The sequence below is a fragment of the Triplophysa dalaica genome, chromosome 3, assembly GCF_015846415.1.
Source record: "Triplophysa dalaica isolate WHDGS20190420 chromosome 3, ASM1584641v1, whole genome shotgun sequence".
Classification (NCBI taxonomy): domain Eukaryota; kingdom Metazoa; phylum Chordata; class Actinopteri; order Cypriniformes; family Nemacheilidae; genus Triplophysa; species Triplophysa dalaica.
Window position 1 is genome coordinate 14,154,367 of NC_079544.1, and position 23,966 is coordinate 14,178,332.

The 23,966-nt window shown below is 37.0% G+C and overlaps 1 protein-coding gene across 1 annotated transcript in view; it reads left to right on the forward strand.

Annotated features, from left to right (window-relative positions):
- The window catches only part of st6galnac3 (ST6 (alpha-N-acetyl-neuraminyl-2,3-beta-galactosyl-1,3)-N-acetylgalactosaminide alpha-2,6-sialyltransferase 3), a 68,208-nt gene that overhangs the window by 35,960 nt on the left and 8,282 nt on the right, over window positions 1-23,966 (forward strand). Inside the window, exons 3-4 of the mRNA XM_056743221.1 lie at window positions 8,786-9,195; window positions 23,667-23,774. Of these exons, the coding sequence (XP_056599199.1) occupies window positions 8,786-9,195; window positions 23,667-23,774 (518 nt within the window). The remainder of the gene's footprint in view (window positions 1-8,785; window positions 9,196-23,666; window positions 23,775-23,966) is intronic.

The window sequence follows — 23,966 nt, forward strand, 5'->3', positions numbered from 1 at the left end:
TTATAGTCACTAATGGCCTGGATGCCCTGCCACAAGCGTCGAGGGTCAGAATTGGTAAAATGCTCCTCTAGCTTCAACTTGTAGCAGTGCTTGGCCTTTTTGATGCCCCTCTTCAGATTTGCCCTGGAAGTACTATAGGCCTGTGCATCACCTGATCTGAAGGCGGTGTTGCGTGCTTTCAACAGGAGGCGCACTTCCTTGTTCATCCATGGCTTCTGATTAGGGTATATGGTGATCTGCTTTTGAGTTGTGACACTATCAATGGTGGTATTGATGTAGTCCAATACAGAGGAGGTGTAGGTGTCAATGTCCGTGTGAGAGCCACTGGTGGCCTGAGAAGCAAACATACTCCAGTCTGTGTGTAGAAACCTTTCCTGGAGTTCTTTCATAGCAAGCTTGGCATCAGCATCCGGTGGAATATAAGCTGCCGTTATAATGGTGGAAGTGAATTCCCGTGGCAGATAAAACGGTCTACATTTAACCATGAGAAACTCAAGGTTAGCCGAACAGTGTCTCCCGACAATAACAGAGTTCGTGCACCAAGCTTTATTGACATAAATGCACAGTCCACCTCCTCTTGTCTTACCGGATTCCTCTGCCGTTCTATCCGCGCGGTGTGTGTTGTAGCCCGCTAACTCAATAGCGTTGTCCGGTATGCCGCTGTGTAGCCATGTTTCCGTGAAGATTATGACATTGCAGTTCAAAAGTCTTTTGTTGTTGATGATGCGGAGTCGAATCTCATCCATTTTGTTCACTAATGATCGTACATTAGCAAGGAAAATGCTGGGTAAAGAGAGCCGGTGTGCTGTTAGCATTAGCTTAGCTCTTAGCCCTCCGCGTTTTCCCCGCCTCTGTTTACGATCTCGACGCCGCCGGCGAGCACTTCCGCCGGGCCGTGTGGGGTGCGTAGCATCGGAGGTTTTGACGATCTCAGGGACGAGTTGAATGTTGCTGATATAACTTCCGGGAATGCGCAAACCGATATCCAAAAGCTCATGCCGGGTGTACGTTGTGAATGCACAACTGTTCTTAACGAACAGGCCCGAGATGAGCAAGAAAAACACTATATAATTGCTAAAACTGGAGAGACGCTGAGCCTCGCGATGTTCACGCGCCGCCATCTTGGTCAAAGGAGATATTCTTTGAATTTCATGTATTTGGTTTGCAAATATTTTCTTTTTTCATGTCCTGTCAATCCTTTACTACATAAAACCAGCGATAATGACGCTGTCTAAACCTTTATGTTTGACATGAAAAGCTTTACGGTGCCATTACTGTGCCGCGGTTTTGAACTTACCTTAAAATCTCACAACTCATGGAGATTTTTTCATTTGAAAAATGTTGAGGAAGCACAACACATTTACAAAATTATTCAGGTGATATGTAGCCCCCTCCATACTCTTTATGCTTCATATTGTGGTAGAGCAGTTTGTCTGTTTAGGGGTACTGTAGTAACAACATAGTGAATTACATGTAAGGGGACCCGGGGATGTACAGTACGTAGATAAAAACAGCTCATTCTAAAGTAATAAAAACATACAGTTCATTATATAAGGTCTTTATACAGCTCTAAACGCATAGCTCTAAAAGCATATTATATTACATTTATGTCAATACATCCTCCAAAAAATTACACATTGGACCTTTAAGTTTATTATTCGATGACCGTTTTTACTTTTGTACCTTGTGAAGATTGTCACACTTGATATTGGCTTTATTTTGGACACCAAGCAATTTGCCGAATTCTCCTATTTCTATTTAGCTTCAAAATGACAATATCAAAAACACAAATTCAGGAAATATATTCATGGTGTATGGAAATGAGAATTGAACTAGCATTTATTTTGTACCGACAAGAAATAATGAATTTTGTCACAACCCTTCCTTGTTTTGTCCTGTACATTCACAGAAAGACGGCACAGTCACACACACTAAAATATTTCTGAAATATTGCTTGTTTACATGCTTATGCGGTGCTATTGTGGCTTGACGAAGCGCAGTAGCAGATGCAGCGTATTCTCCCTGTTTTTCTCATCTCAACTTTAATGGAAAAATGCTATGTTATTTTCTCCAGGCTGCTGGACTAATGTGGTGTATCATTTACTTTCTTTCTTGGGTCCCACAATAGCGGTTCCGTTGGGCATTAATGCATTCCAACATTCGAACCTTCCAGCTTTCCAAAGCCCAACCATATCAATTTGCATTTGAAGCAACTTAGCTTTTCTATCCCTTGGAAACACACATGGATCACAAGTAAATGATCTGCCTAAATAAAGACGGGCTCCACAATGCCCTGTGTGCCACACAAACAACAAAATCAGTGTTCTAAAAGCAAGTCAGACTTTTTTCCACCCGTCTCAAAGCCTTTGGGAATGAGCAAAGGCTTTTAGCTCTGCAGAAAAACATCCAACATCAATAGGTCCCCTGCCTACCTGGAGGTAACATAAGGCAAAGTGTCAGCGAAATTCGTGCAGTGGGTCCCATGAATCATTCATGGCATCCCCGAGCTGTGGTCAGAAAGGTTAAGGTTATGGCCTCCCGACAGGTGACACGTCAGGTGGTTGAGACAGGTTGCTGTGTAGGCTGCCAGTAAAAAGTATTGACAAGTTTGGGATTTCTTGTTTATGTGCGTTTAAATTAATGATGACCTCAAATTATTCATAGCTCACCTAAAACATTGTGTGTTTGTGTGTGTGAATTGGTTTGGCCTTTTAATTAAATTATTTGGAGGAACTCTTCTTTAAAGACCAGCTGAAGTATTTTGAAATGTGCATCTTTGTTCGAAGGATGGATGTGATTTTCACTGAAACAGGAAGTAAGGGTGGCACATGCATTTGTCTGTGTTGTGCTTTTTGAATGCTTACAGTATATCTTCCAAATTCAAAGTTTTGGAACACAGTAGATATTATTGAAGGGACAGTTCAACCCAAAATGTCTACATTTACTCGCCCTCAAGTTGTTCCAAATCTGTAAAAATGTCTTTTTTCTGATGAACACGGAGAAAGATATTTGAAAGAATGCCTATAACCAAACACTTGTTGAGCACCATTGACAACCATAGTAGGAACTCTGAAGAATGTAGGAAAGCAAATAGTTCTGGGGCACTTTCTTTTAGGGCTTTTCCCCACATTATTTTCCATTATTTTCAAATCCGTAAGCCGACAGCATTTACTATACGTGTCCAGTGCATATTCACTACAGCTCTGACAACAAAGTCATACAAAGTCATAAAGAAAAAAATCTCAAAATGTATTCCATGCAGACTTTAGATGTAAAACAATGGCATGTTTAAATGTCCTTGCAAACATTCCAAGATGCCAGTGTTTTAATTTTTCAGAGAAAGCTGCCACATTTTTCAAACAAGTCTTCCTTAAAGAGGAGAGTGTTTCATGCATTCTGACTTCTTTCAAATCTGTGTTTTGTTGTTTTTCTGTGGTGAAGCTGTTTTAGTATGACTCAAAATATTACCCTTCTGGAGTATTTTCTTTATATTTATATATTCCTTTCTGACGTGTTTGATAGAGTATATCATTAGTGGATATTATCAGCACAGGATTTTGCTCCAACATGACTTCATCTTATCATAGACCATAAATGTGCCTTCACTGACATTTATTTTGACAGAAATATGTGACTTGCCCTTTAACAGAGAGCGATGTTTAGACTGATAGTCGTGTCAAGGACACAGCGTTATAAGCCTACGCTGAAAACCGGTTACCGCTGTCAGAGGAATGTATAATGCTACCTTTCACAAGTACATGTATATTAAAGAAACACCTATAAATAAAAAATGTTCCATACTCTTTTTCATACAAGGTTATAGGAAACTCTGCTTTCTCAGACTAAAGATTAGTTATGCACAGACAATTTTCCCAATTGCTTCAAATGCCAAATCCTGTCCTCTTCTACATGTTTGAACTGATGTGTGACATTCACTTACAGTAAATGTAAGCATTAACTTTGCGTAAATGGCTTTGGTGTCAAACCAGGCAAAACATAAGTAGTAGTATAGGGCAAGTGAAGGCACAACATGCAAAAATAGGTACACTTTATATAATGCATGGATTAAAGTTCTCGGATTTCCGTCAATTGCAGGGTTCCCACCTGTCCTTAATTTCATAATTCACTTTTCATAATGTTATTAACCATTTGACGTGTACGATTACAGATTACAGATCAGATTCTCATTATTTAAAATGTAAGCAATTGTTAAAATCACTCTATTCTTTTACCAGTTCAATAGGCACTTACTTCTGTGTATTTTGAGAGAGGAGGATGAATTCTCGTGATGTAAATCTGACAGATCTCAGACCGTGGCAGAAAGAACGTGACGGCGTCCGCTTAATGCGATCATTATAAAAGTGATTAAATAACAAAACACTTTCACATGCACATATTTGACAAACGGAATATCAGATATTTCATGACTTAGTTAACAGTTGCAGTGTCACATGATAAGCAGTGCTGCGTCGCCATGGAAATGTTAAAGTAATATCTTGGAAAAACTCACACCAACTCACTCATGTTTTCTTCAAAGATGTAAAGTTACGTTATACCATAAGATGGTACTTGCATAAGGTAATTTGTATAAATTTGTATAAATCAGCTTTCCTGTGTCTCAGGAAATCTTTTCTGCACGCTGTCAAAAAAAACCAGGGTTTGTTTTGACAGTTGAATCAGGGCTAGTTTTTAGTTTTATGTTAACTGGAGTTTGACTGCTGATTGTTGACTGTAGGGCGCATCGGGTTGTTGAAGAGGCAGGCAACATTATTTCTGTGTACATCTGCTGTGTGCATTAAAAGAAGCTGAAAATGATAGTTTTTTAGGGGCTACTGCAGTGGTCTGAGCTATTGTATTCCATCTATGATTTGAATACCAGATGTCTCTCTCAAGCTCTCATCTTTTGTCTGTCAGTGTTTAATGCACTATGGGGGCATTAAATAATATGGTAATTATAATACAATGTGCCATTTTATTTCAATAAATTTGATTAGCTTGCACAAAGTGTCCTTTTAAAAAGCCCATCATTTATTCACAGAATATATTTGTGTAAACACCACCAATTGATAAAAATTCTGTTATGCAAAACATTTGTTTATGCAATCACTCTTATCTAACACCATGTCTACAGTGGACGCAACCAGCGCGATGCGACACAACAAAGGACAATAGAAACGCATTAGAACCCATAATAATTTTACATTTTGTCTACATTGGATGCCGCCAAAAAACAGGTTGTCATGTCGCGTCACGCCTGTCGAATCCGGTGTAGACACGGTGTAACATGGCACTGAACAAAAAACTAGGACAACAGTGCATGTTTCTTAAATCACCCTCCCTCACCATTTATTTTAATGAAAGCAGTGGTCTACTTTGTAACCGCAGTAACTGTAGTCCGTGCTGTTTGTGTTTGGTTCTTTTCTTTCTGTTATGACTTTCTTTCACTCTGTTTTTACATATCGAAAGGTGGTGAACTCTGCATGGGGCTTTGGATCAAAACAGACAATTAATGCATGAAGCCCAGGCACCATTAAACCGACCTATGAACCGTGTGCCGAAACATAAGTCACAAGCTGTGCTGTCTTTTTGCGCTTTTTTATACTGTTTTACTTCATTCTCTCACAGAGAGAAAGACAAACCTTCACAAAACTACAAACACATTTTATGGGTCTTTTTATATATTGTAGTTAATATAATAGTATTGTTGCTATATCATGCTACACATTTGTCTGTATACTTCTGTAGAACAAATGTAGTGTCATGTCTGTTATACTCCCCAAAAGGTCAAATTCTTGATTCGCATTATGGTCTTGTGGACATGTTGTCTTTGTTATTCTGTCTGTATTGGCATGTGAAGTTTAAACATAGACCAGATGCTTCCAAATGCTTTAATACCTGGTACAGCCTGCCAATCCCTTTGTGTTGATCAGTGAGAAGGCTGCACTTATATGTCTCTCAATCTGAAACTAAAAGATGTGTAGTTGTGCAGGAAGAATCAGACATGTAAATAATAATTTAATGGCAATGGTGGACCAGTCTGAATAACATTAAGAGTGTTATTTATATTCAATTCCAAAAAGGAAGTAGAATTAAAATGTAACGTTTAGAATATTTCATTTGTTTGCATGGTTTCATCGTCCGGTCTGTGTTTGGCTATCGGTCTTGCTAGTGCCTAGTATTAATTATACTCCAAACTATTTCAATGCAGTCTGTCCCTGTATGTTTTTTGCATCCTGATGGAAGTCAATGAAGGCCTGTGTTGTTTGGGTACCAACATCCTTCAAAATAGCTTAGATTGTGTTCTGCAGAAGACAAAAAGTCCTATTTAGTTTAACCCCCACAACCACTTCACTTTCATAGAAAAATATAACTTGCCGCAATCTTCAAGAAGTCAGTGCTCTAGAAATCCATCACTTGCCATCTAGGTGTCTTCCAGGTGTCTTTTCTCATCTCACTGACAATCGCAGCAATGACTCAATGGTCACCTCATCAGCTACTTTTGCCCAAAACTGATGTGACTACTGTAACATTTAAAGAGGCGTAACTCAAATTGCTTCCTAATTGTTACTGATCAGCTGGTCAGTCATAAGCTATTGATCGGTTCCCTCTGCCATTATCCAGCCTGGAACAGGAGTAATTTGTGCTCAGATTTGCAGATCGGCCAAGCAGGGCAAACATGCTTTAATTTGTTAGGGCAATCTCAGCATCCCTTTGGTATTCTAGGTGAATAAATAGAAAGAACAGGGTGATAGATTTAATGCCAAGGGGCCTGATGATTAGTCATTACATTGCCTGTTAGTAGAGGGAAGTGTTTAAGGGTTCTGTGTCTCAGCTCACAGAAACGGCATATATTTCACTTTTATTCTCACAGCTACTTTCTCACGTTTTTTTTAAGGTATAGCTTTAAAGCAGATGAACGGGCATTATGTCTTTTAAAAGGTTTATTCTTGGATTGACGGTTCAGGCGGATGTACACATAAGAAAACGTTTTTTTTTGTCTGTACATTATCTTATTTCCCTCAAAATGTAAACACTTTGGCTCTGTAGTGCTATCAAAACATTGCTTAGTTTGAACATCACCGTACTGCGATGATGTCAGTTTGGGGCAAGATTATCTGTTTGGCTTCCCAATGGCAGACGGGGGAATGATGAGGAAGACGGTGATTATTTTTGCAGTTTGGTGCTGCTGGTGGCGCAGAACTACGTCTTTAATATTCTTTCTTTTAATGTGACTTAATGCATAACGCATATGTTTAATATAATCAGGATGTTAATTACATTAAAATATCTGCTAGTTAAAATTCACGTATCCTGAATTTGTTCTTCTTAGCCGATAAAGAACATAGCTGTTGGCAATGTGACCCTGTCTGTGAAATCCAGAATGAAGTCTCATAATCTTATTATGAGATTAAGAACATCAAAGTAGGTAAAAGTTTTTAAAAAAAATACAGTACTAAGATGTTGTTTTAAACTAAATTGAATGACTTTATTGACACTATTATTTTGCAATAAAAAAACACAACGTTAACATTGAATGCAATATTTGACGATTCAGTCAACACCGCATTTTCGGTTCCACAAAGAAGTATTCAGTCAAAGGTTCTTTAAAGAACCAACTCTTTCTTACCTTTTTATAATCTGAAGATTTTATTTTTCACCATAAAGAACTTTTTGTGAAACAGAAAGGTTCTTTGGATGTTAAAGGTTATTTATGGAACCATTTAGATAAAAAAGGTTCTTCTGTGGCATGAATATTAAAGATTTTTAAAGATATTAAATAGTGAACATTAAAGATTTAAATTAAATATATTTGTTTATGTTATATGTGAGGGGGGCACGGTGGCTTAGTGGTTAGCACGTTCGCCTCACACCTCCAGGGTTGGGGGTTCGATTCCCGCTTCCGACTTGTGTGTGTGGAGTTTGCATGTTCTCCCCGTGCCTCAGGGGTTTCCTCCGGGTACTCCGGTTTCCTCCCCTGATCCAAAGACATGCATGGTAGGTTGATTGGCATCTCTGGAAAAAATTGTGCGTGAGTGAATGAGTGAATGAATGAATGAGTGAATGAGTGAATGAGTGAATGAGTGAGTGTGTGTGCCCTGCGATGGGTTGGCACTCCATCCAGGGTGTATCCTGCCTTGATGCCCGATGACTCCTGAGATAGGCGCAGGCTCCCCGTGACCCGAGGTAGTTCGGATAAGCGGTAGAAAATGGAATGGAATGGAAATGTTATATGTGAATGTTTTTTGCATGATTTTAGAATGACTTTATGCAGTAAATGCCCAAAAATGATTCTACACTCTTAAAAGGTCGCCATTCTTAAAAGATCGCCAAAGGCGATGCCACAGAAGAAGAATTTTTGGTTCCACAAAGAACCTTTCAGTCAAAGGTTCTTTAAAGAACCATCTCTTTCGTACTTTTTTATAATCTGAAGAACCTTTTTTCGCCACAAAGAACCTTTTTTTGAAACCGAAAGGTTATTCGGATGTTAAAGGTTCTTTATGGAATCAAAAGGTTCTTCTATGTTATCAGAGAACCCTTTTGGCATCTTCTTTTTAAGAGTGTAGCTGGGTTTTCCCAGGTGTGGTCATAAATTAGTAGTGATAGAATAAAATCTTTTTATCCCCGTTTTACATTTCCTAAAGTGCATTTTTCAGTCATGTTCAGCAGAAGCAGCATTGGGATATTAGGCTTTTATGATCTATATTTTGTACATAAAAGATCAAAGCTGCTACAGCATAAATCCGTTTCTAATGCTCATTTGGCAAAATTCTCTTCTCTCCCCCAGCCATTGAAGCTCCATTGTGAGGTTTGCAGTATTGTGTCCAGTTCTGGCCAGATGTTGGGCCGTGAAACTGGGCCTGAGATCGACCAGTCTTCGTGCATATGGAGGATGAACAAAGCACCCACGCGTGGCTTCGAGAGGGACGTGGGCCACAGGACGGACCTGAGGGTGGTTTCTCACACCAGTGTTCCTCTGCTAATCCAAAAGCCCCAGGACTTCTTCGGCCAGGGAAATAAGACTGTCTATGTGGTGTGGGGACCCTTGCGCAACATGCGTCAGGATGGCAAGGGAATTGTGTACAATATGCTGAAGCAGGCTGTGGAAAACTACCCGAATGCTCGCATTTATGTCACCACGGAGGAGCGCATGAATTACTGCGACACTGTATTTAAAAAGGAGACTGGGAAAGACAGGTAAGAGCATGTTGGTAATCCTCTAGCATGTTTTTGGATGTAATGTACTGTAAATATAGAGTCAGAAGTTAATCTGGTTTGGGTTCCAATGTTATCATGTTATGTGTAAATCGTATTATGTAACTGAATAACATTAAGCACACACATTTACAGAGAGTGGCAAGCATCTGTGCTCAGGGATCTCTGCTTTTATCCCAAGATCATATCATATACTTGCTACACAAGCTTAATTTCACAAATTGTATGTTCTGAAATGCAGTTTATACAAAAGCATTTCTTTTAAAGGCACAGACATTGGAAAGTAACTCTTATCTACTTGAGGTAATTGTGGTTTTTAAACAGGATTCCCAAAAACAAATCTGCCATCATTGTTTCGCTATTAAATGAGATGCTACAATTGTCAAAATGCTCAAACAAGCGATTCTTTCATAAGCAGTATGGATAATGCCATGTTAACTTTGTAAGCGAAACAACCTATGAATCAACTTTTTTTATTCCCATAAAAAAGGAAAAATCACAAACTGGATCCTTTTATATCTACACTTTTAATCAAATTGAACCAAATCCAGATTATTTTACTTACAGTATATATTTCATGTTATAGACACATCGCAAGATGTGAACATTGGTCGAGAAGCACCCCTAACAAAAATTAACAATTTTGTTGTGGTAAAAGTCTAGAAACTATGTTTTTTTTGTGAATTTATTACTACTGGAAAAATCATGGCTTTACCATAGTTACCATGCTTTAACTATGGTTTTTGAAAACCATGGTTTTTGTTTTAAACCATGGTTAATTTGGGTTTGTAGATTTTTTTTTTATGTCATTAAATCTTACAGATATTTCGTATTTATTGTTAAACACCCGAAAAACATAATCAAAACTTCAAAAACAGCAAAAGACTGGCTCCTTTAAACATTGTTGTAGTATTAATGAACTGAAGCAGGAAGTTCTTCTGGACAAGCAGTGTGGTCTATACCGGCAAACTCTTCCTTTGCAATTGTCTCATTTGTTGCTTTCTATGTTATTTCTCCCAAGCAATGTTAGGAGAAACATCACAGTTTGAGTTGATAATGAAATGAAACACAACAGAGAACGATTTAGAGTTATTATAGTTTTGTTTTTAGATTGATTCGTATTTCAAATTTGATTTGATCTTTAGATTTCATTTTTTTATGTTAATTGAGTTTAGCAATGTGGGGATGCTTTGTCATTTTATAATTTATTTATATTTTATGTTGCTTTATAAGATATTAAATATTTTTTATTTTATTTTATTTTATTTTTGTTTTATTTTATTTTTATTTTATTGTTCTCATTTTAGTGCTTTAAACTTATTTCAGTTTATTTCTAAAGCATTTAAATTTTCCATTTAGTTTAAGTTTTTCCAAAAAATGTTTAGGTCTATATTTTATCTGATTTCAATGAAAAGAAACATTAACAAAGTTTTAATGTTATTAAACTTTAATAATCTTTAGAACTGCATCATATCTCCCGAGGTATGAAAGAGCAACCTCTGAGCACTAATATTTTCTCTAGGTGTGATAAAAAAAATTTGGTAACACTTTACAATAAGGTGCTATTTGTTAACACTAGTTAATGCATTAGCTAACTTGAACTAACAATGAACAATACTTCTACAGAATTTATTAATATTAATTCATTTTAATTTCGGCATATACTAATACATTATTAAAATCAAACCTTCTCACTGTTAACATTAGTTAATGCCCCATGAACAAACATGAATAACTGTATTTACATTAACTAACATTAACAAGAATTATTCAATGCTGAAACACTAAATGCGTTCACTAATGCTAACTAATAGTACCTTATTGTAAAGTGTTACCTAAATACTTCACATATCGAACTTTTTGTCCACCTATCACAGTACCTTTTAGATGATGCCATGTCATTAATCGTGATCTAAAACCAGTTTGCACTTTGTTTCTTAAACGCAATAAAAGTATAGTAGTAGTAATTTTACTTTGATATAGTGACTCAGTATTATAAGGCAGGAAGAGCAGCCAATATCTTCCTTGTGTTGTCGTCAACATCCCAGCAGTAGGAAAGGTGAGATGTCGTCATAGGAAATCAATGGACTCTCAAGGTTATTTGAGTTCTGAAGAGTACTCACTGTGTGCTAATGAGTCTGGCGCAGTGTGCAGTCATAGCGCGGGAATTAATCAGCTGTTGATATTACTCATTACACTCATCAGACCATAACATAAAACCCTCATGAATGTTTCATTTGAAGATGAGCTCTCACCGAGACAGCAGGTTCACTGTTACTCTCTGAAAATAATTCCAAAAATCTCTCTCTCATGAAGAGGCTTAGATTACATTAGATCAGTCCGACTGAAGCTCTGCGATAGTTCTGCCTTTCAAGACTAATCCCCAAATGATAGCGCTAATGCTGTTGTGTTATAGCACTGATAAAATATATTCTTAAAGAGGGCTGGGGAGAGGATTATCCTTAATCCATCATCCAACTCCTCTAGAACAAAAGTGAGCTGGCCGTGATGTCCTGCCGTTTGTATATCCAGTCGGGGAGATGCAAGCATTTACTGCATACGGAAAATCAGAGTGTGTTTTAGTGTATGGCCATGAACAGATGTGTGTGTAATATCTGTAATAAATCAGCCGTAAGAGAGCAGATCGGCATGTCAGGAAACATTTGGCAACAAAACCGTTGTTTTGAATCACATTTTAGAAGCTGCCTCATTTACAGTTAACACCTGGGTTTGGACCTCGTAGATGGGAGGCATTTAATTGTTGCTAATGTAGTATAAAATCACAGCAGCAGATTGTTGCACACTGCAAAAGCTTGATGTGTTTGTATGGATGTGATTTTGTGCATTATGTTGTACACTTATTCATTAGCCAGATGCGATTATCTAAAATTAAGTGACTTTTAGATATAGTTTATTTCAAGTAGGTTTTCGAAAACCTAAGGCATCATATATTCAATCAAACTGAGAAGTTTGCATTTTATGAGTATGTGATACTTGTTTATTGTGTGCATCATGCGTCCAACAGAGATGAAGTATAGTACTTTTAGCACACCGCAGCTCAAGAGAACTCATTTCCCACTGGCGTTCCGATGTTGCACCAATTTCACGCTTTGGTTATGTTCAAATTCAGCTGGGAGGGATTCAATATAGTAAAATGTAAATGCAAGGTAAAGATTCATTGTTTTTTACTGTTGCAACATTCGTATGACTTAAGAGGCCAAGTCTACCCAGATAATAATGAATTTGTGAATGTTTTACAGTGGAATTGCATTTTAGTATATCAGTTTCTTTCTGCGGCATATACGGTCTAATGTTACTCAATTCAAATTCAGTTTTATGTTTCAGCCATTAACAAATTACTTCCTCTCCAAAAGGTTTAAAAACTGATCAGGCATTGGTCGTTCCCAATTAGAGCCATTAAACTGACTTTGCATCGAACTTATTGGTTAGTGGTGCTTGGTATGGAAAGCCCAAATTATATATGAAATTATGAGGGTTGTTGAGGGAGCTGCTGTGCTTGTGCTTTTCTTCAGTAAGTGGTCAGGCTCACCGCCAGATGATCAAAATATTTTATAGATCATTTAATCTTTATATTTTCTACATTCATATGCATTTGGGTTGATTGTTAATAATTAGATTTTCATTCAGGTGCTATTGACAGAAACTCTATATAATAAACATAACAATGTCTTCAGAGGTGTATAAAGATCCGACATAATGAAGCATGAGAAAAATCAGTGCATTAGATTTAATATTAGTTTTGATTTTAGTTGGCCTAAATAAATTGGATAAATAAAAACATGCACTGACAAGTTATGTATATGGCTGATTATTGTTCAAATATTTTTAATGGATGAAAAATTGCTTTTAAAATACGCAAACTGGCAATATTAAAGCTGTTTAAACGTCTCCCCTTAAAACGCTATTGGTCTCGACGTGTCGGTTAAAGGAATATTGGCCTGAAAAACAAGTTCAGTCAGAAGAATTTTTTTCACTTTAATCCATGTATAACGTTACACACAGAACATGAGAGCATAACTAGTATGCTGTGACAGATATTTCAGCCTAAGGATGAATGATTTGATACGTTTAAAATGAAACTTACCGCAGTGTTCGCCCCTGTTCATTAGCAAAACAAACAGCTTGCAGCACTGCACATATTAACACAGAAAATGTATTAACATACATACAGCTAAACTCCAAGTGCCTGTTTGCCAAATAATATTTAAATATAGAGTAAGTTTAGCACTGGTTTTGAATGTTCTATTTTGCCCGTGTTTGACTTAGTTCCCTTCGGTATCATATGCTAATGTTATCCTCCTATATATACGGTACATGTACGTCAATTCAAACTTTTGATAACTTTTACTCACATTGGCAGCTTTGTCTCGTTCAGTTTGTCTAGATCCCTTTTGAGGAACAACTTTGAAGCTAATCCTGCTTGTACTGTCCCAGGTCGATAAAGCACTCCGGCTTGAAGTGATTTGCCCAAACAAGCATGTTTTTACTTATGGTTTCTGAGGCATTTCCACTAAAAATAAAATGAATCCACTCCTTCTCTTCCAAGGTTAGGACTCTGTGCAGCCACTACATTGCATGGTGCATGTTGTCCACGAACTTTAGCCATGGCGTCACGTACATCACTGTCGCTTGTGAAAACACCTTTTTCCTTGGGACCCCCCACGTACATATATGACAATTGGAGCCAACCCTCATACAGTATATGTGTGTGTGTGTATACACACATAATTGCTACTCACACAAACATTAATAGATATTAAATATAAAAACATTTCATAAAACAATTTTATAATAAATTAAATGAAATGGTTAAAAATCAGTAATTAAAGATTTGAATGACAGTCTTACTTGAATACTCAAACAAATGTTAAGGTTATTTTTCAGGCTACTGTAAAGCACTGCTTATATTTACAAGGTGTCCTTTCATTTTGCTTGGTTTCATGCTGTCGTTTGAAATAATAACAAATATTTTATATAAGATATAACCATTTTTTACTCCATTATCTTGGCATTGTTTGTGTCACGAATAGTGGGTGTGATAGGGAAACAGGACCCAGATGCAGTACAGCGAGTAAAAAATATTTATTAAACAAAATAGTGAAAACAAAACCCACGAGGGGGTAAAAATAACAGGAGCAAACAAACAATATCACACGAAGAATACACGAACAATCCCACTCGCAAAGGCGGGGAAAAATAATCCAGAACATACAGGGGACATTGCCACACGAAGACTACACGAACATTCCCACACGAAAAGGCGGGGAAAAATAATCCAGAACATACAGGGGACATTGCCACACGAAGACTACACGAACATTCCCACACGAAAAGGCGGGGAAAAATAATCCAGAACATACAGGGGACATTGCCACACGAAGACTACACGAACATTCCCACACGAAAAGGCGGGAAAAAATAATCAAGTGCACACAGATAAACCACAGCATGAACCAGAACAAACCTAAAACATACAAGCAATACAAGCATAAAACTTACGAACAGCATACAACGAACCGACCCCGGACTCGGGAAACACAGGGTTTAAGAAGGGAATACTAACGAGGGATAATGAGACAGGAGGCGTAACAAGGCTAAACATTAAAGGGAGACAGGTGACGGAGATAAAACGCTAATGGGAGACTAACAGAGAAACAAGGGGCGGAGCTACACGGACAGGAGGACACGCGGCGAATTATCAAAACATACAGCCGCATGTCTCCACAAATAACAAAACATACATACAAGACATTATACTGTCACGGTCCCGTCCACAATGCATGAAAGCTCGAAACAGGAAGGACGGAACCCTGACAGTTTGCACATGATTATTTTAAAACATACAAAAATATTTTTATATAAAATGATTATTGGAACATTTTATTCAGCTTTATTTAACCTTAATGTATGTCAGCTCCCGCGCCCCTCATGTGAACTCTGTCGCGGACCCCAGGTTGGGAACCACTGGTGTAGATAAAGGTGTGGTAATATTATAATAAGATCCTGCTTTTACATCACAACAGGAGTGAAATCTGACCGGCTCGATTTCTCACATGCTTGACGAGAAAGACTCATCAAAACAAACTTACTGGGATGTTGTTTTTCACGTTTTCTAGGTTGCTAGATGCACCGGGGACCCGATTATAGCGCTTAAACACAGACATTTTATTGATTTTCCTCCGATGACTCCCTTAATAGTTATCAGAGTATTGTTGTGCATGAAAATGCAAACACTACTTACTTAACACATGAATCCAGTTTTGATGTCTGTTAAACAAATGGCTGTCAAAAAAACGAAAACCCTAAGAGTACATCCAAACTTCAATTTCTGTCTCATTAGACTGGTGCGATCCATCAATCAGGCAGCGGTGTGCACCAGCAGGGGAAATGAATGAAAGACAGTCCAATATTCTTAGTGTCAGATGTCAGCCTATCAGCCTGCGATCAGCAGTGGTCTTTCACATACTGTATGTGTGAGACACCAAATGATGAATTGAAGGTTAAAGATTTCTAGAGGATGATTGTGGTTATGGGATAATTGTAGTGTGTTTATTCTTATACACAGTTAACTGAAAATAACAACCATGGTGAGTTTCATGACAAAAACTTTTACAAAACTTTTAACTTGGAACTTTCCTTCAGGAATTGTAAATAGTTTGTTTAAAATAAAGACATCTTTGTTTGTCTTCTTAAGCACAGTGATAAAGGAGATGCAGTGCAGTATGCAAAGAGCTTGTTATTGTGAGTTAAAGCTATAATTATTGTAGACAATACCAGAGCTACATAATTATACTATCTGATTCATTGCTCCCATGTTCTGGTCTACCTCTATTAACAGGACACATGCTTATTTGGTGGCAGGACATCCAACAAGTTTCATTAGCACCACTGCACAATGTGCAATGACACAACCTCTGTAGTGATAACTACACAGTCCTCTGACTCACTAATCCAAGCAATTAAATATTCGTTTTTTCTCAAATTGTGCTGCGGTTGATTAAGATCTCCTGGCTTTAAATAGAGTGAAAATTAAACATCCTTTATCAGCTTAACTAGAGTTGGAGCTGACCATTTTTCTCTTCTTTTTTTACCTTTGGTATGACCTTTCTCTCTCGCTTCCTTTTTATTTTGTCTTCATATTTGACTTCCCAGTCTTTCCACATTTCCTTCAAGGTAATACATAAACATGTTTACAGTCTGTGTGTCTGTTCCTGACCAGTGTGTGAGGCCCACCCGGAACCTCCACACTGAGCTCTTTTATCTTAAATGTCAGACCTTTACCGATTCACTGTTGTCCTGTGTGTGTATTGGGGGGTGGCCTGGTAAACTATGTACTGATAGCAGAAGACAGGCCTCCTAAATCACACTGTCACATTAGCTTGTTGGTACCACTGCCACGATAGTTCTGTTGACCTCTAGGCTGACACACACTCACACTGCAGATACACTCTTAAATGAAAAATGTTACAAAAGGTATACAGCCATGCCATAGAAGAAAGCTTTTAAGTTTCTCAAAGAACCATTCACTCAATGGTTCTTGCTCATTTTTTCTAGTGTAAAGAACCTTTTCCAGTACAAAGAATCTTGTGAGACAGAAAGGTGTTAAAGGTTTTTTTTATGGAACCATTCAGGCAAAACGGTTTATGTACCGTTTGCACCTTCTTTGACATTGTATTAATAATCTAAGACTCGATTTTGTGAATTGCATAACCATATCACCTCCATTTATTTTTTTAATAAATGAAAATTAAACTTTTTACACTTATGGGCATACCTGTATTTTACTGACATTTTCTGCAGATGTTGCCTCTGTTAATATACAATTTCTTATTTTATGCTAAAACATACTATTAATAGTTCATAATAAAGTATGAATCTTCTGCAATCTGCAATAAGACACGAGAGGTTCTACATTGTACAAGACCCCAATATTTAATCATTTTTCATTTGAATAATGAATAAGATTAGAAACTAAACTATACATTAGTCAGTAAACGATACCTGCAAACCTACAACAGGCAAAAAAAATAAACAACATGTATGTAAGATTCGACTGATATGCAGTGCAATCACAGTAAAACATCTTCTTTTGTCAACAATTCCAGGTGAGGCTCATGTAAGCCAATCCTGAGACTATCCCTTTATGATCGCTATTTTACAGGTAGCTTTAAATTGTGCATTAAATTACAATTCAATTGGCAGACTTTTACAACTCCTATCAACAGTTGTCAAATAGTCACAAGCATTGATAGTCAGCCTTTCTGTGTAATTCAATCAGATCCCTTCGCCAACTATGTTACCGGCTGAACCTGCACATCATGTGTGAGAAATGTCATTAGGGATAATGAGATCTACTGACTGTTTGATTGGACTAAATACACTTTCTGTTTAAATACACCAGGTGGACTTTTTAAAAGCCCAGATAGACAATGTGCCAACTCTTCACAAAGATCTCATTCTTGGCTGTGTTTTATTAATTAACAGTGTCAGTTGCTAATGACTCATAAGTTTACTTTATAATACGTCTGCTGTAAGCAAAAGCATGGAGGTGTGTTTAAATTACACCTATAAATAGAGAATTAGATGAGAATACGGCATGGCTCGCCAGCTGCATTAAATCTCCTGAATTATAAAACCCATATGGTTCCACTGATGTATTTTAAAAATCCAAAGCCTATAAAGAGTAATTGATACTGTAACTAGACTCATCTGAAGCATGTTCTAGTTGATGATTTATAATCACAGTAAAATGTACAAAGACTGGTTTATTACCATAAAAATCACGGAAATCTGTCTCGGAAATAGTTTTGACCCCTATTTAAACTATATTCCCCAATTTCATACTGGAAGGAAACACAAAAGTATTCATTTATATTACTTCTACAGATTTTTAAGATGTGTTTATCTTTTTTTTTTGCTTTTATCATTTGCTTGGTTGCACATAAATCGCTCTGCATAATTTTGCTAAATGTATTCTATATTGACTTCCCCAGACCCATCTGCCGTATTACTAGATGCGCACGGGGTTCGAAAATCCATTTTCTCCTCTTTAGAAGCCATTGTAATTTCAGATCTTTTGGCTGAATGTCAGCAAAATAGCAGAAATGACCTCCCATTATCCACAGACTGCTTCCCGAGGCCTCACCATTTGTGTATTCACCGGAATATTCTGTTGAATCAACCTCGTGTGGGGATGGATGTCTTAATAATCCACAAATCCAGGTACTGCCGGAAAACCATATGAATGGAGGGAGGGAATGAAAGCCGTAATGCATGCAAAGGATCCCATCGTTCATCGCCTTTTATCACAGATCCTGTGGCCTTTGAAAGAGACATTACCCAGATGGGATGTGAGCAGAATTCAAATATTGACATTGTTCATTATTTTGCTCCCTCAGATTCCTCCCTGCAGCAGATACAGCTACGCCCTGATTAGATTTGTAGTTCTGCAAAGTCAATTTAGCCCTCAAAGATTGATATTTGATCTAAAAATGTAAATTCTGTCTGTTTCTGTGGAATCTTTTTTGTTTGTTTGTTTTGATGTGTCAATGATACAAAGAAAACACTTTTGTCTGCATTTAACAGTAACATTAAAAAAGCCAGGTGACTTTCCATAACACAGGATCACTTTTCTGTGAAAAGTCTTTATTATATAAACAAAAACAAATTCACTTTATTATTTAACTGAAAATAAGTGGGATAAATCAATATATTAAAACTTGATCATTAAAATCAGATAATTTAATTTGTAAATATAAAACGTGTTATCCAATTGTTAGTTCACAATATGAATGTTCAGTGAAATAATCAGATTTTTAGAATCACAGCTAAGGCCGATATATCCTGTCAAGCAAAACAAGACAGAAAAATGCAATGAATTTGTGCCCTGTATACAGAAAACGTTAAGAAACCTCACCAGTTTGATGTTCAATATTAAAAGTCATTGTATAAATTAATAACATTCAGAAAGTTAAGAAATATTAAATTAATCTTCAGAATCGGCAGATCAGTATTGGTGGAGAAATTAAGTATTGGTGCATAAATGTACATCTTTCTAAAACTGTTGCACAGATAAACAACACATAAGATGTTAAGTAGGCAAAGAATGCAAACACTATGTACAGAGAGTATACACAAAGCCCTCTTTAAAGGAAAGCCTGCAACCAATAGGCAAGAAAGCATAACCGCTAATGCTGGCTTCAGCGGAACGCAGGAAAGGAGACCGGATGCTAGTTTTTTAATGAGTGTCAATGGGTTTAGTTAGCCGTAACGGGATCTCCAATTGGAAGTATTACAGACACTCCCATCTCTTTCATTGGCATACACATATAAATGATATAATAAATTCTACATAATATAAATGACATGATATACTACTAGATTCTTTGTTTAGATGTGTATAACAGATTACATTTTTTTCCAGTACATTTTTACCCAGTTTTTATATTATAGCAATGAGCAGCATCTTTGACTGTTATTGATTTTAGCATGCCTTGATGCAAAATTAGCCTGAAATGAATCTGCGTAATTTCACAGTAAATCAAATCAAGAGATATTTCTCCTTGCTTTAAAAGCACAAGCCATCCTCGGATGAAATGAAGCTGACATTAAAGACATTAGATCTATTTCCAACCATGAAAGTGGGTAAAATCATGCAATTCTGTTTCTCTACAGATACAGATCAGTGCAAAAGTCTTGAGTTCTTCATAGATGAATGCATCTTTCTGCTGATGAAATTTCTTCTGTAAGGAATCCAAAGTGGAAAAAGGCAGTGGGAAGATAAATTACATGCTTTTTGACTCAGCCGTGTTTAGCATTTGAATTTTTCCATTGCATGTAAATGTGAGACTTCAACTTGTCAAGATTGCGAGTATGGATAATATTACCTGAGGTCACTTTATTTCTGCATGTTTCCTTTGAGGTCTGATTCACTGCTGAGATTGAGCAATCATGACTCATAAAGAGTTAAAGCTCTTAAAAACTTCATAGAGCACTCTGTACAGAATGCACAAACAAAACTAATGCCTGCCTAGATTCCTTTGGAGAATTTGTTGCCATGTTAAGCCAGACTGTGATTTTAAACCTACAGGTATATCCATTCTTTAGCCATTCTTTAACTTTCATTTTTTAAACGTATCTCTTGCATGAAAGCCCTCTTATTGACTAAATGAACAGTTATGTGGAGTTGTGGTGTAGGTGGTGGGTGAGTAGGTGTTTCAGAAATGTAGGCAGATGTACCTCTGTTGCAAAATGACTAACTTATCCTAAAGTATCACACCATGTGCCATTTGTAAATCACTAGATTTCAGTACTTCAAAGCGACAGAAATAAATTAACTCCAGCATTGTTTTACAGTCGTTCTACACGAACATAAGGCTGTACAAGAACAATATAATGATAGGTTGGTGTGATATTTGTTCTGCCCATCCTGCACTCTGATTGGACGGCTGAGTGAAAAAAAAAAAGCACAACGCCTCCATTGGAATAACTGAAAAAATATGCTTACTACAGAAGAAAATGCTCCTGTGGTCACACATCATAAGAACTACGTAAACCAGTAAAAGCACAAAATAAAAAACGTGTTGTCAGCTCGATGATATACGTATCGTTTTTTTGTAATGCACTATATTGTGCCACCATTCAGCGAAACATAAAACTAACCAAATTCCTGTTTCTTCTGTAGAGATACATCCCTGTCCCCGTGTCATCACGCAGTGACAGAATAGGCCATGCCGAAAAACAATGGAGATATGAATGACTTGAAAAATGCTCATATAATTCTTACTTTCAAAATTTCCTTCACTCTCTTACTCCACTTCTACCATATCCAACAATAAAAAAAACACCATAATAAAAAAGTGCCATTCATCTTGACCAGAAGACTCACATTCCCTGTATCCATTTTCTTTCAAACACACACCAGCTTAAAAAAATGAAGCCTTGCCTTTGTATTGATCTCACACAATAAAGCAGCGACTGAGGTCAGAGTTTATTGAGGCCAGTCAAAGGGAAGATTGACGTGCCCTCTGTATATCGACATGAAGACAGAAAACAAGTACGGCATCATTTACTATTTGTGGATTAATATGGAAGGTGTTGTACTGCTGACCAAGCTAAACTACTTGTATAAACAAGAGCTTGTGCACTTACTAAAGGCCCAGCATTTACTAGCAACTGCTGACTGCCTCGAGGTTATTAATAGATCTTGCTGAAATGAAAGTAAACACAACCTTAGCTTCGAGGAACTGTCTGTCTTCTTTAATGTGTCAGGTAATAATGACCATACTTAGTTCCCTCACAAAGATAAATTGGTGCAGCATAAAAGCGCTAGCCAGCTTTAACATTCCCCTCTGGCTAAATAAAGAACTCGTCCCACAGGAAGAAATAGTTTCAAACATCTAAGGAAAGCATTGTTTAGCTGTATTAGTCAGCCGGAGTCGACCATTAAACAGGAACTGTCTTGTTTAATCAATAAAATGAAAAAATAGCTGTGCATTTCTATTTGGGCCAGCATGGTAAGCATTTGTGCTGGTCTTCTACTTAAATTTACAGTACAATTTTAGGTTTAGGAAATATTTTAGACCATGTTCTTTTAAATATCTTAATGTTTGTCCTGATAAAAGTGTTTTGTTTAAATGTTACATATACATTTCTTCAACCTGAAACATTTTATTTTTTTAAAAAAAGGCGTTGTTATTCATTATTTGCTTACTCTAGGGATGTTTGTATGCCAATCTCTTTTCCATATAATTAAAGGAAAATAGAGCTAAATAAATAGAAGTGTTTCAGAACACTTTCAATATTGTCCACATGTTGTATGGAATACATTTTTATGCATCCATTTTTGTCATTTTGCCATTTTGCAGTTTGATAACCAATAAATATGAATGGTCAATGTACGTAAAAGAGCTGTGTAAAAAATTACATTTACATGCATTGAGCCAAAGCTTTTGTCCAAAGCGATAGGCCGAATTTCTCCTTTTGTGTTTCACCTGAGAATAACAGCATACAAATGTGTAACAACACATAATGAGAGACGTAAATAATGAGAGAAAGTTTCTTTAGCTATCAGAAAAGCCATCAAACTGGTGTTATTTGCCGTCAGACAAATCCTATGATTTAGAGTCTAACAATGCCTCGGAAAGTGTGTGAATGGCAATTTAAACCTGCTTAGATCGGAGGTGACTCGTGGCGGCGAGGGGAACTTTAAATTAATGCCTGTACTTTGAAAGCAAGTCTGCTCTTTCTGATGAAGCGGGTGTTCTTTACAAATCGCCTGGGAAATGGATTTTTCCACAGGTGCCAATAGCTTCTCTAAATGGCCACGTGCTCTGTCTTGATGATTGACCGCCTTTCTGAGTCTAGCAGGGGATGCTTTTGTGAGCCCAAGGTTGCAGGGAATGGAAGAGTCCGGGCTTAAATGTATATGTGGAGATATTTAGGCAAAGGTTTTTTCTAAGACAGGCCATGTAAGCTCTAGTGTTTTTGAGTCATGACTCATGACAAATGAATTGAGAATAATTGCGGGCCAAAAATACTTTAAGTATATGTGACCAAGTCTGTGAAAACCCAGCTAAAGTATTTTTGTGATTTATAGTTTTCTACATAACATCATCTTACACAATGTAAAGAATGTTCTGTGAAAATATAACCTTGGTGTCTTTAATATTGAGTAAAGCCATGTCACAGATTGAAATCATAGTGAAATGAATGGTTAAAATCAAACTTTGATGCTTGTTATCTCAAGATTTCACAAACTGGGTCACATATTACTTCCTTACTCCTTCATTTGTGATGCATGCATACGACTCATGTATCAGCATTTCTTTTCTCGTGTAACAAGACTTACAGTATAGGCAATAAACACGTGGAAACATTTATTTTTGGCCAGTAAGTAACCACATAGCAATGCCTTTAAAACCACCTACAACACCCTACTATTTGCACAGTCAAGAACAACTTGCCTTTTGTTTACAAAATGTAAAAGCAAGCATAATAGGGTCTGTTGAGTATGTTACAATAGATCAGGTTTTCTGTATTATCAGTATTTTCTGTAATGCAGCTGTATAATACATATGTACGATGGCTTATTTTTCTTTTGAAGTAGAGGAGATTTGATAGAAGATCATAATATTAATGCTTTTCATAAATGTTGAAAAAAGAGATCTTTGGTTTCTCTTTCCTGGTTATTCAATACTCATAATAAACATTTCTAAGAAGTTTTCCGTCTCCTAATGAGCCTTGACATTCCCTTCATTGTGACAAATCTGAACTCATACGACTGTGCTGTCATTCAAAGTGCCATTTTTAATAGCCAAAGCATAAATCATAATGATAAACTATTTGTATAAATCATTGCAACTTACACAATAAAAAATCTGTGTACCTTTATATTAAAAATGGTTTTCCAATGTGGTGCTTTGTGTTGGCAGGATTCAATCGGGGTCGTACCTGAGCACCGGTTGGTTTACGCTCATTCTGGCAATGGACATGTGCAAAGAGATCAGAGTCTACGGGATGATCAACGACACATACTGCAAGTAAGACTGGGACTCAATCTACGGCTCCACATTGGCCTGAAATTAGCTTCACCTCCCAGTTTACTGATGTTTTTTTGAAAAATTGCAGAAGTAATATAGAGCTGTGACCAAAAACTTCTGCAGACAACAATCTTTTCAGATGGATTTGCTTCTATGTGCTTGACAAGGTTTCTGTTCAAAACAGTGTATCAT